This window comes from Sapajus apella, unplaced genomic scaffold, assembly GCF_009761245.1.
Source record: "Sapajus apella isolate SASKATOON/1434 unplaced genomic scaffold, GSC_monkey_1.0 scaffold52, whole genome shotgun sequence".
NCBI classification, from domain to species: domain Eukaryota; kingdom Metazoa; phylum Chordata; class Mammalia; order Primates; family Cebidae; genus Sapajus; species Sapajus apella.
In genome coordinates, this window is record NW_022436992.1 from 9,920,152 (window position 1) to 9,934,137 (window position 13,986).

Here is a 13,986-nt window from a genome sequence, read left to right on the forward strand (position 1 = left end):
CAGTAAATATTAACTTTTTCTCTTTTTCCTGGAGAATACCACTTGGTATAGGGTGTATGCCAAATTCCACCAAGGACTTCCATGGAGGCATCAGATGTTGCCCCAAATATGACCCACACTAACCTTCCACAGTATCTAATATCTAGTTTGTCCACAAATTCCCCCAAAAAGGGTCCTGCTGCTACACTGGCCAGGATGTTGACCAAGTGTGAGAGTCAGGGTAGATGGAATTGGGATTTTTCCAGTCAGCCCTCTGGATCCATTTTCTACCCTTCTCTGCCCTGCTGTGTGCCCCCAGGAGACCACTCTTGGCATGGCATAATTGGCACTTTCCCACTCTCTGACTTCCAGTTGAGTTCAGCCAATCTTCCTACTGACAGGAGCTCCGAGAGGTGTGAGGTCAGTGCATTTATTCCCCTCACCCCTGCATGTCAGGTTTGAGCTGGGTAGTAGCTGTGTTCCTCTACACAGGGCCACAGCTTCTGCCAGAGGCCTCTCACCAGCTTTAGGAATAGTTCCCACCCCTTGCCAATTCAGACCTAAAGGTGGTAATGGCTTCTCACTGTTGCTGATCCCAGGGAGCTTCACCTTTGGGTGTGCCATCTGACACCTACCAGGGACAATTCAGGGTGGTGAAAACTAAAGGGTCACCCAAGCCAAAATCCACTGAGGAAAGCCAACATTCAAATACATGGGAGAATAGCTCCTGATGTCCGGTCCAAGAGTCAGACCAGGAATCAAAGTAGAAGATGCAAAGCCAGAAGGTCAGAACCTAGAAAAGACAGGATCAAACAAAGCCAGTCAGAAACAAGCAAAAATGCTTCCAAAGAATTGACAGTGGGAAACTAGGCTCACCTTTCTAGCGGCAGGTATAAACTGCCTGAATAGGATAGACTAGCTTCAATGATGAGGGACACAATGAATCCTGGAACTCTCATGTAAGATTTAGTCTTTACTTCTCCAAGAGCTGAATATTATGATACACATGCCTCAGGGAAAAGCTTTAAGTCAAGGGATTTAACCCTGGGACCCAAGATGTCCAAGGGTATATATTTCTGGGCAAAGAGTCCATAGCATTCATTGAATTTGAAAAGGTATCTGGGGCCAAAAATGGTAATCATTTCCAGTTAATCCTATTTTACCACTCAGCATTCTTTATTCTTTGGAAATATCTCAGCTCCTTTCTACTCTCTCAGCACCAACATTGTGTCCCAGGAGGATGGTACACCGCAACCCTGCAGGGATAGAAGGTCCTTCTGACGTTGCCTTTCTCTTTCATTTGGCTGTTGAAGTTGTATTATTTATGATAAAACTGCGATCATCCTAAGTATGGTTCCTTCAGTGAGCTCTGAATTTTCCTAGCAAATTATTGAATCTGACCGGGATTATGGGAAGCCCCAGATTTGTAGCCAAATAAGACAGAACTGTGGGTGGCAAAGGCACAATCAGGACTTTTGGTTGGCATTGGAATGGAAACAGCCTTGTGGGGTTGAGTCCCTTACCCCATGAGGTCAGTGTTAACTTCAGGTAGTTAGTGTCAGAATTGAATAGAACTGTAGGACACCTAGTTGGTGTTGGTGAATTGGTGGTGGAATATAACACTGAACTGGAATCAGCCAGATTACAGGTTGTAGTCTGGAGAAACAGGACAAAAAGAGAGTCCTATTTTGTAATGTACTTTGTATTTTTGTCCCCCCATGGGGACCCTGTGATTGTGATTGTCTAGAGAGTGCTAACGTGTTTGATTTTGAAGATCAGGACATCCTGAAAAGCTGGGACATGCTGGGGCAAAGATGCAGTAAGTGCTAAAGGCTCTGCAGAGGAAATGAAAGTGATTTTCAGAGTTGGCAATGGCTGGCACCGGAGCAGTGTAGAGATGCAGAGCTGTGGCAGGGGAGCTTGGGGTGGAAGGGAAAAGTAGTAACTCAGCCTGAGACAGGTGAAGGCTTGCAACAGGAGCTGCAGGAGAAGAGTGCCCTGGAAAGGATTTCTCTGTGGCCTTGCTATGACTCAAAAAAGGTATGATTGACATTCCCAGCTTGAGTACACTCTGCTGCTTCTCTTGAAAAATGTCCACCACAAACTAAGCTTCCAGAATGGGTTGTGGAGAATTCAAGAATGGGCTACATTCTGCACTGGGGAAGTGTGGACCTAGGGATATGGTAAATGTGTGAGATATTCAAAGCCATAAAACAGTGGCAATATAACACCAGACCAGAAGTGACCAAGAGAGCTTTAGGCTACAGAAATCTGTTAAAATCTTGGCCTTGGACTTCTTCACCCACGATGTGGATGTATCTGAAAGCCATTACATGTGACTTTCACAGGACAGGGTGAAATCTGACACCCTCAGTAAAATAAAATCTGATTACATGTGGGAATGACATGCCTTGCCCTATTCACTGCTACTCATTCCAGGGTAGTGGCAGTGCTGGCCAAGAAGAGGGGTGTTTTCATTTGTGTTAAAAGATGCAGTCAGTTCCAGTTTCTGGCAATGATGGAATAGCTTGATCTAACTAACCTTCCTGCAGATAACAATTACTAAATCTGGACAAATTCTTTATAAGATAACAATTACCTGAAAGCATTGTAGAGTGACCAATATCATGCAGACAGTGAAGGAGATTACCTGTGAAGAGGTCACTATGACAGGTGAGATTTCTGAGTTTGTAGCTTTTCACTTAAAGGTCTTTTCCAACAAGCGGTAGGAAGCAAAAACCAAAAAAATCGTACAAGGTCAAATAGGAAATTTGAAAGGCCCTTTATCTATCAAAGAAATTGAATTTATAATCAAAAGCTTTCACAAAGTAAATTTCAAGCTCAGATGGTTTTACTAGTGAATTCTATTAAATCTGAGGAAGAAACAATATCAACCTTACACCAACTCTTTCAGAAAGAAGAAGAAAAAAGAATACTTTTCAAATTATTGTAGAAATCCAATATAACCCTGATACTGAACTTGGCAACGACATGTATGAAATTCATTACAAGAAAATAAAGATCAATACCCCTCATGATGATGTTCATAAAAATTCTTAACAAACTATTAGCAAGTTGATCCATCAATATAAGACAAGGATAAGATCATGACCAAGTGGCAATTACAAACAGGAATGCAAGCTAACATTTAAAAATCAAACATTTAAATTGACCATATTAACAAAATAAAATTAAAAATACACATAGTTCTCTCAATAGATTTGGAAAAATCACTGGAAAAAATTCAGCAGCCATTCGTGATTTTAAAAATAAACAAGGCTGGGCATAGTGGCTCATGTTTGTAGTCCCAGAACTTTGGAAGGTCAAGGCAGGAGGATTGCTTGAGCCAGGATTTTGGGACTAGCCTGGGAACCATATTGAAACCCCCCCCCATATAAAAAAAAAAAAAAAAAAAAAGCCCCACAGGATTAACAAAGACATTTAGCTAACTTAGAATAAAGGGGAATTTACCTGACATGTTAAAGGACATCTACGAACATCCTCAAGCTAGCATCTTCTAGCAGTCTTCAAAACAGGCATGTACTCTTACAACAACATCACCACTCTGGGACATGGGTGGATTGGAGATACTTACTGATCATACAATAATGATAGAATGTTGATAATTTTCAAAGCTAGGTGATGGGTACAAGGGAGTACATTATGCTATCACAATTCTTTTGTAAATGTTTTAAAGTTTGCATAACAGAAGTTTCCCAAATACCCTGGAGTTGTGAGTTGCCTTTTCACTTTTTTTGGTTATAAAACTGAAATAGGAAGCACCAGAACCTAATATTTCACCCACTGCTGTCTGAGCTGTCAGACCACAGGTGGTGGTGGTTGTAGGAGGGGAAAGGTGAGAGATGGTCAAGAGAAGGTGGCCTCACAGGATCCTAGGAGGAACGGAGAGGGTAGGTGGCAAAAGGAAGATAAAAGGGAATGGGAAGATGGAGGCGATGGTGGAAGAAGATGAAAGAGACACCGAGTTCCCTAGTTTAGGTAACAGGAGCAGAGGGGTGAAGAGAGACATGTAGTCTTGGGACAGATGCTCAGGGGGTAGGGCAGGGTGCTGAGGCAATCCCAGAGGAGCCTTGAGTCTGGGTAGACTCTGAAAAGGATGTCTTCTGTTAAGGTCATGCAGTGGACTGAATATTTATGTCACTCCAAATCTGTGTTTTGAAACCCTAATCAGAATGCGATGGTATTGTGAGGTAGGACTTTAAGTCATGAGAGTAGAAACCTCCTGAATGGGATTAATGCCCTTTTAAGAGACCAGCAAGCTAGCTAGCTCTTTCCACCTTGTGAGGACACATTACTGTCTGTAGACCAGGGGGAGGCCTTCACCAAGAACCCGACCCTGTTGGATCCTGAGAGTGGACTTCCCAGCCTCTGGAACTATGAGAAATACACATTTAAGCCATCTGGTTTATGATATTTTGTTATAGTAGCCTGAGCTAAAACAGGTCACCTACCTATCATCTGAGTTGTATCCTGGTCACAAAGTCCCAGTGAGTTCAACCAACATATTTTCTGTACAGGGTCCTTGGTTTAGAGGAAGAAATGCCTTCCTCCCTGGGCCAGTAATGTCAGCCTGGGCTGCCCCAAGCACAACAGCAGGATACACTCAAGTTTATGGAGCAATGCCAAGCCCTAGCCAAGCCTGCCCTGTGATGAGCGCCCTCACATACCACATAACGTATACCCAGGTACGCTCTGGCATGGGAACCATTATCCACATTTTCAAGCTGAGGAAACAAGCAGAAACTGAAGTCTACTCGACCTGAAAGTCAATCATCATGTGTCCCTTGGTCTGGGCAGAATTCCTTGGTCTGTGACACCTGACATCTGCTTTTTGTGTCCTGAGCAGCAGCCTGGGCATGGTCATGCAAGCTCCCAAAACACATTTCCTCAGGCCCCTCAAACGTCCCCAAACCCATCTCAAGCCTACCAGTATTCCTTCACCTCCTCAAAATGAGCTCTTCCCCCTCCCTGACTTTGCACATGCTGTTCCCTTACCTGAGTGCTCATACACCTTTTTGTATGGCTAGTGCCTTCTCAGTCCTCAGGTGTCACCTCATGTCCCCTCCCCAGGAAGAATCCCCTAGTCTGCCTTTATTCAGGGGCTTCTCCCTATTATTATTATTAATTATTTTTGAAGCTCTTATTTGTTTCCTTCAGGGCAGTTATACTATCTGATAATATTTTGGTTTAGAATGTAAGTTCCTAATGACAGGCACCCTCTCTGTCCTGTTTAGTGACAATTACCCACTGGGATTACTTCTTGTTATAAGAAGTTCCCTTTTGAACATGAAGTAGGATGGCTAACAGCTTTCCAGTTTTCTAGCAGTGACTGTCTTAAATCTCAAAGAAAGAATGTAGGCTCTGGATGGAAAAGGGTAGAGCTCTCTGCAGAACCACAGAAAAGCATGGCATTGGTGAAGACTCTCCATTTCCCAATGAGGCAGAAACTGAAATATAAATGAGCTTCTGCCTCTAATCCTGATGATGATAATGATGATGATGGTGTGGTGGTGATGGTAGTGATGATGGAGGCACTGATGACAATTAAGCTGCCTTACTACATGCTAGGGACTTCATGCACTATCTCCAACCCTTTGAACTACCCTGCACGATGGAGATTGTTATGTACATACATGAGGAAACTATAATTCAAAAGATACCTGAAATCATTCTATGTTTAAGACAGACAAATGCCATGTTGAAACTGTCACAGCCTCATTCTCCCAGAGGTTTGAATTACAATGTTCTCTAAAGAACCCGTTAAAACACATACACACATAAATACATTTCCATTTCTCCTACTCTCCTCATCCTTCACACTGGAAGAATAATAAGTCTCCAAAACAATATTCAAATCAAATGGCAGATTTATTGGCTCTCTCTGTTATACAATGAGGTGAAAACATCTTAATTCAGGACATCCTCCACATTATTTTGGCTTCCAGTTACACTGAAAGACCAATGCCAGGCACATAGGCTGATAATCAGTAGACAACAGAAGCAAACTGCTGCTGGGTCACATGTCTAAATGATCCATTCCACAGTTTTAGGAGATTTTTTTTTTTCTTTCATAGCATCTTCCTCTTTTCAAATTCCTTCAGAAATAAAAGAGAGAAGAGAAATGGAATGAATAAAAAGATGAAAGATCCAAATTACATTTATGGTCAAAATGATTTTGAAATCCATTATCTTTAGGATCCTTTGAACAACCAAATTACAGAAGAAAAATGTACCAGGATCAGGGTGTTTGAACACAAAATAACAGCTTTCAAAATTAGTCTGTCAGCTTGAATTTCATGTAACAAGAAGCACAGCTTCAACTTTATATTTTTCCTAAACCCAGAAAAGGAGAGGGAGGTTTTGAATAATATTTATTTTTTTCACAGCAGTATAATAATAATTTTAGGAGTTGAGAAACTTTATTGTGCTTATCCAAACTGTAGTGCTATATATATGAACTACATCCAGCCCTTCTAATAAGGAAATGGAAACAGGTTTGTTCAGTCTCTCAGAGAATAAAGCTAAGACAGATTGTTAGGGTTTTAACAAAATGTCAAGAACCTTAGAAATATCTGAAACAAACAAATACCTAAGCAAAGTAGTGTTTAAGAAAATAATACCAAAAATCCTATTTTTTTAGATTGCAACAATTAGGATACAATGTGTAGATGCCTGCTGCCACTTACTGGAAGAAAATGGTAACACACATCTCTAATGTGAATTTAAGCATTTGCTTTTCTCCTTTTCCCCACCTTCAAATAAAATTCTTTCTCACACTCACTAACCACCTATATTTCTTTCAAACACTTTGGCACATAGTGTTATATTTCAAAAGCAGGATCATGCAAAGATTCAATAAAACAAGGAGTCCACTTTATTTATCCCTAAGAAAAGGGCAAAGAAGACCACCAAATCAGGCTTTTGAAATTTTCTCTGAATGCTATTCACTGCTAGGAAACCAGCTGGTACCTATGTTCAGCATGCTTAAGAAAATAATTTTGTGTTGCTCTTTGCTCCTTTTTTTTTTTTTTTTTTTTTTTGGCAAGGGTATACCATCATAAAAATAATGAGGGGAGAGACAGCCTTAAATGATCACTCAAAGAGACAAGCTGAAAATCAGTGCAAAGAGATTATAAAAGACATCAAATTACTTAGAATATTTTAACCCATAATGTTCTATTAAAAAAGAAAAAGAAAAAGAGGTTAAAAAGTCACTCCTTCAACCTATAAGTAACAATGGTATCACAACACAGCCAGGACCAATCTCCCCATCTTCTTTAGATCTCCTTCCATCCCAACTCCTTCTTCATCCAGTTTCCATTTCTTGTTATTCAGCCTTCAACCCTTTCTTCCTAGAAACAGAAACCTATGGGGCCAGGGTGGCTGTATCACAAAGGAAAAAGCAAGTAACAAAACATAAAGCAGTTCTCTGCTACCTCCTAAACCCTCAAAATGGAAATCATGACACATACAATCTTTAAGATGCTTTTTTGTGTGTTATATCTTGCCATTTACAAAAATATAAATCCCAATGTTTAAAGAAGAAAGCTTTAAAATCAGAATATTACTCCTGGTCATGCCCAATTAGGGCACTAGGACATTAACAGAGTTGATAAAAAAAAAAAAAAAAAAAAAACTATTAAGCTGCACATCAGAAAACCAAGTAAGTTCCAGAAGCAAAGGCCATGATTTCCAAGTACCCAGTGTGGCCACACACAGAGAAAGCCTGCAACCTCAGAGCACTTGGGCCACTGGTGGAGCTCACCTTGTAGATGGTGGTTCCCAGCTGTGCAGGAGACATACTGACCACAACTCCTGCACTCTGAAGGGCAGAGATCTTCTCTTTAGCTCCACCTTTTCCTCCAGCAATAATTGCTCCTGCATGACCCATTCGCCTCCCAGGAGGAGCAGTTAAACCAGCAATGAAGGACACTACAGGCTTGGAATTTGGACCCTGGAAAGAAAGTAATATTTTAACTGCTCTAATGAAGAAGTTAATCAAAACTGGACCTCAAATTCATGACTCTGCTGGTAAATGGTAAATGGCTTGGGCAGGGGAAAGCCCACCATTCATCCTAGGAAAACCAACACTAATAAACCATGATTGAAACCACTGCATTCTCGTTTAACTTTCCATACAAACTGAGGAATACAACACTAAGCCAGTGTTTATACCTGTTGAATACAAAACTTCCACTTCACAAATACCCATGTGACTCTTTCATTTGAAAAGTAAAAAAGCATACTGGAAAATGTTACATGATTTGTGATAATAATAATTTAAGACTTAAGACTGGGTCGCTTTACTTCAGCCTAATGCTATGCCTTAATTTATTATTGGTTCACCCTTAATGAATGTGCTAAAAGAAAAAGACGAGATGGGAAGTATACAGGAAAGGACCTCGGACTTAATTTCCTAGTAAGGAAAGCTGCATGACCTTGGACAAGGCATATCACTTCTCTAGACTTCTGCTTCCTCATCTTGAAATAAAACGGCCAAACTAGACTGATGCCCAAAAGCTCTTTCCACTCTGGAATTCTATATCTAAGAAGGAATATCAAAATTAGTTTTATTCAGCAAAAATCCATTGCAATGTACAATCTCTATGTACTAGATTCTGAGGTTTAAGAAAAAAATACAAAGAAAATATAAAAATTTCTGTACTCTAGACTTGCAAAGTAGTTGAAGAAATAAAATATGTATATACCTCAATCCATTAAGAGATACCATAAACTAATATATGAATATATGATTAAGTTTCACAATGAATGGTAATATCATGTTCATAATAGAAGTCCAGAGATAATAAGGAACCAGGTAAAACAGAGAGGACTGGAGAAGGCAGAACTTGAGCAGAAGTGGAACCTGAGAGCCTTTACTTAGGTACTATTGTCTTCCCCCCAGATCAACAGCTCTCGAATAATTTGGTCTGGGGATCCCTTATACTTACAAGAATTACTGAGGATCTCAAAGAGTTTTGTTTATATGATATGTATTATATCTAATGATATTTAGTATATTAGAAATTAAAACAATTTTTATAAATATTTGTTAATTCACTTAAAAATAACTTTTTAAAACTTTAAAAAACACTCTAGTGAGAAGAGTTGCATTATTTTACCACTTATATTTTCAACTCTTTAATAAAAGACAAATGGATTCGGGTAACTGCTTTTGCATTGAATCTGAAAGGAAAATCCAGCCTCACACAGATATGTAATTGGAAAAGGGAGACATATTTTAATTGATTGCCTTACAGATAATTGGGAGTATTCTTCTTTGATACTACACAAATCTCTTCAAGTGGTCATTTATTAAAGGTTAGGTGCAATGTTGGAATATGAAACCCTCGAGTGAACTTTCTGTCCTTTGTTACTTTGAAACCCATTAATCTGTCTTGCACTTTGAGTGATCTTTTAACTATAATGATTTTGTAATATGCATTCCTGAGTTAGGAAATGTGAGTTCACTGAGTTATGCAGATCTTCCAAATGCTGACACACACCATTTAATAACAAACCAGTTATCAGTATCACCAACAAGCTCATTAGAAAAGCCCCTAGGTAGGAGGAAGCTGTCAAGCTCACAGTTTCAGATCCAAGCTTTCCAAAATTTTAATTATTCACTTGAAAGTTGAAATAGGCAACCAACAGAATGGGAAAAAATTTTGCAAGCTACCCATCTGACAAAGGGCTAATATCCAGAATCTACAAAGAACTAAAACAGATATACAAGAAGAAAAAAAAAAAAAAAACCCAACAAAAAGCAGGCAAAAGATATGAACAGACACTTTTCAAAAGAAGACATTTATGTGGCCAAGAAACATGAAAAAATGCTCATCATCACTGGACATTAGAGAAATGCAAATCAAAACTACATTGAGGTACCATCTCACACCAGTTAGAATGGTGATCATTAAAAAATCTGAAGACAACAGATGCTGAAGAGGATGTGGAGAAATAGGAACACTTTTACACTGTTGGTGGCAGTGTAAATTAGTTCAACCATTGTGGAAGACAGTGTGGCAATTCCTTGGGGATCTAGAAAGAGAAATACCATTTGACCCAGCAATCCCATTACTGGGTATATACCCAAAGGATTATAAATCATTCTATTAGAAAGACACACACACACGTATGTTCATTGCGGCACTGTTTACAATAGCGAAGACTTGGAACCAACTCAAATGCCCATCAAAGATAGACTAGATAGAGAGGATGTGGCACATATATACCATGGAATACTATGCAGCCATAAAAAACGATGAGTTCATGTCCTTTGCAGGGACATAGATGAATCTGGAAACCATCATTCTCAGCAAACTGACACAAGAACAGAAAACCAAATACCACGTTCTCACTCATAAGTGGGTGCTCAACAATGAAAAGACATGGACACAGTGAGGGGAACATCACACACTGGGGTCTGTTGCGGGGTAGGGGACTAGGGTAGGGATAGCAGGGGGTGGGGAGATTGGGCAGGGATAATATTAGGAGAAATACCTAATGTAGGTGATGGGGGGATGGAGGCAGCAAACCACCATGGCATGTACATACCTACGTAACAATCCTGCAAGATCTGTACATGTACCCCAGAACTTAAAAAAAATTTTTTAAAGTTCAAATGTTATTATTATTAACAAATACTATCAACTGTTTTCCTTGATACAGCAGGTTTACTTTGTTCATTTTTGAGAAGAGATCTGTCAAATACCCAGGTCTGAACAACTAGTTTGTCTGCCAATCACTCTTTCAAGTAAAACTGGTGTTCCATGAAAAGGACAGCTAGTTCAGCTCACAGCTCAATTGTCAAAGTGCTTTATTTCCCATTTTATCACAAAATACCGACTCCAGGGTCATAATTTAATAAAAGTAATAATTTTTATCACTTCATCAAGCATATTCATAAGTGAAACTGGCTTTTCTTTTCACTGTGAGTGGTACAGGGGAGTGAATGACTACTACTCTGGTTCCACTGACTGCCCTGATTCCCGCTAAGAGGCTAGCATGCAAGGAACTACATGGTCAGACACTGCTTACTCCTGCCTCATCTCCCGCCTTTCCACCTTCCACCCCAGTCTAGCTCTGTGTCTTTGCTGAAAATGTTCTCCACCCTCCTTGGACAGTTCGCAAACTCCTACTTAACTTGTAAAATCTGACTCTAGCTTCCTCTTCTCCTATAAGCCTTTTCTGACTCTTACTCTCACCCTCCCTACAAATGCTCTCATGGTTGATCATCTCATCAGTGCTGTACCTTTTATACTTTTCTACTATAAAATTCAACACGCTGGCTATAACCTATTCCCCATGTGTTCTTTTGCTAAACTATGAATTTCCTGAACACAGAGGTTATATTTTCACTAATTTCAGTATGCCTGGCTCCTACTGTAGTATCTGTGGTATAGAATTAAAAAGAAAAGACTCCACAAGTTATTCTTTCACTCATAAGACCTACATAGAATATGAGAATCTCATGTTTGAATGGCATTTATTTCTACTTGATCCTGCTCTCCTGTTCCACCCAAAAGTGGGAATATTGTTGCATAAGAAAGGATCAAGACTTTGATGAGTCTAGAATGTCTAACAAATTTGCATCTGTCCCATTGACAAATAGTCATTGGAGGTTTTTTTGTTTTTTAAGTGGAGAAAACTACAACTAAAACACTATGGGGAAGTGTAGTCTGAAAATAGGACACAAATGATGAAAAGTATGAATGTCTAAAAGCAGAAAGGCCAGTTAGAATGCTCTCAGTGTAGTCTGAGCCTATGCCCATAACTGATGACTCTGTCCTTAACTCCTTCAGTCTGACTCCTTATCCTTCCATGGTAAAATGGAGAAGTCAGGCTAACCTGGGTATGAATCTCACCCCAGGTTCTTTTACTGTATACCTACCCTTGGCAAGTTACTAATCTTCCTGTGCCAGTTTCCTCATTCATAAAGAAAAAATGAAAACATCTTACCAAAGCATCAGAATAACAGTTAAACACCAGGACTTTTGCAAATAATTATTATCATTGTAACAATAGCAGGAAAGGCAGCAACAGATCATGCTTATCAAGTGTTTACTCTATGCCAAGTATACTAGATGTTTTATATAATGCAGCATCTGAACTGCTTAACCTAGAATCTTGTACACATTAGGTTCTCACTAAAAATTAATTCCATAAGAACTAACCAAGAACAGGAAACATGTACCAAATGAAACAAAATGTCTGTTTCATTTTTCCCACTAAATACTAAGTTATTCAAGGGATTCAGAATTGGTCTCAAATACATTTTAAATTCAATTTAACATAGTACAATGCTGTATTAACCCAAACGTTTTTCTTTTTTTGAAGAAGTCAGTTTTTACTTAAATTTCAAACTATACAACTTTCTGACTTCAAGGAAATCTAACATTTTACTCCAATCCCTAATAATCTACTCTTCCATTCCACCAATACCTGACCTGTATTGGTGCCTGCTGTGCCAGGGGACTGGGCGGGGCACTGAGGATAACAGCTCCCTGCAGTCCATAACACAGTCTAGAGTAAAAGTCAGATATTAAGCATGCCTTGCAGAAGAAACAAACAAAGGCAAGTGAGAATGAAAACTGGCATGTCAGATGGAAAATGGATCTGAAAGGGAAGGTTAGGATGATACGCAAAGGACTGGAATTCATGCTAAATCTGCCCTTTAACTGACATGTAATGGGAAACACTGTCTGATGTGAACCACGGATAAACAGACCAATGCCTGTGTTTCAGAAGGGCAGATAATTTGGGTGGCCATAAGCAGAATGGCCTAAGAGTAAAGGGAGGTGGATGGAGAAAATGAGAGAGCTCATGAAAGAAACTATTTAGATGGTCCAGATGAGACGGGATGAGGACCCAAACCAAAGTAGATGTACTATGTACAGACAAGGATCTGAATCTAGACAAACCACTCATGTCTAAGAGACAGATCTTGGTAACTGAGTAGAAACAAGATGAGAGAGAAATAAAAGATAGTTCTCAGGTTTCTGCCATAGAAACTGCATTAAGTATGAAGTTGCTTATATAAAATAACAATTCATACCTAATAGGCACAGAAAACAGATCCAGGGAATGATAAAGAGAGGAAAGCCAGGAAAGAAACCAAGAGGACAGAGAGGATGACAAATGAATCAAGGCCACTGGTGACCTCTACAAAAACAGTATCAGGAGAGTAAGAAGATTCCAAAGCAGCAAACAGCTCAGTAAGACTGCTTACTAAGTGCCGGGCACTACTATGCTATACATTACCAAGTCATTTAAACTTCACAGTTCTTAAAATAACTCTAGGGGGCAGGCACTACTATATCCTCATTTTTCCAATAAGGAAAGTGAGGCAACAAGATTCAGAAGTATTCCCAAAGTCATATAGCTTCTAAGTGACAGGCAGGAACCAGACTGCTGAAGATTCAAGAATGAATGAAAAGTAAGGAAAGAAATTGAAAGAATGAGGGTAAAATTGAATCATATCTAATATGGGAGTTAGGGCTTAAAGTCACCAAAGAAGAAAATCAAGAATATTCAAATTAGCCCTTTAAAATTCTTTGAAACACAAATAAATATGTCTTGTTTTGTGTAAACTACCCTTTACATGATATTATTTGTTCCTTTAACTCTCCAGTATTATTTTTCTGTGGCATTTAATTTATTCACTGGTAGATTTTTTTCATAAGCATAGAGAAAAAGTTATCTCCACTCTCTTGCCTAGTCTCCTGAAGAGGATTTTTCATTCATTCATCAGTGTAAGAGAAATTCTGAAAATCACTTGCTTGATTTTTTTCCCACAGTTCTCTGATACAATCATGGCCACAGCACAAATTCACTGAGTAGGGGCTGGTGGACACCAAACTGCTTCAGTCACTACTGCACCCCAATCTCTCCTTTCATCGCAGGAATAGGGCTTAATTCCCTTAAGCTAAATAGAATTATGACACAACTCAGCACTATTCCTTTACATTTGATTATAAGGGAGAG

General features: G+C 39.3%; 1 protein-coding gene across 2 annotated transcripts in view; it reads right to left on the reverse strand.

Annotated features, from left to right (window-relative positions):
* Positions 1-5,849: 5,849 nt before the first annotated feature.
* The window catches only part of SUCLG1 (succinate-CoA ligase GDP/ADP-forming subunit alpha), a 39,322-nt gene continuing 31,185 nt past the window's right edge, over positions 5,850-13,986 (reverse strand). For both annotated transcript variants that reach the window (XM_032243491.1, XM_032243492.1), the window contains 2 exons: positions 7,766-7,954; positions 5,850-6,095 (listed from right to left, as the gene is read on the reverse strand). In XM_032243491.1, the coding sequence (XP_032099382.1) occupies positions 6,069-6,095; positions 7,766-7,954 (216 nt within the window). In that variant the 3' untranslated portion in view covers positions 5,850-6,068. The remainder of the gene's footprint in view (positions 6,096-7,765; positions 7,955-13,986) is intronic.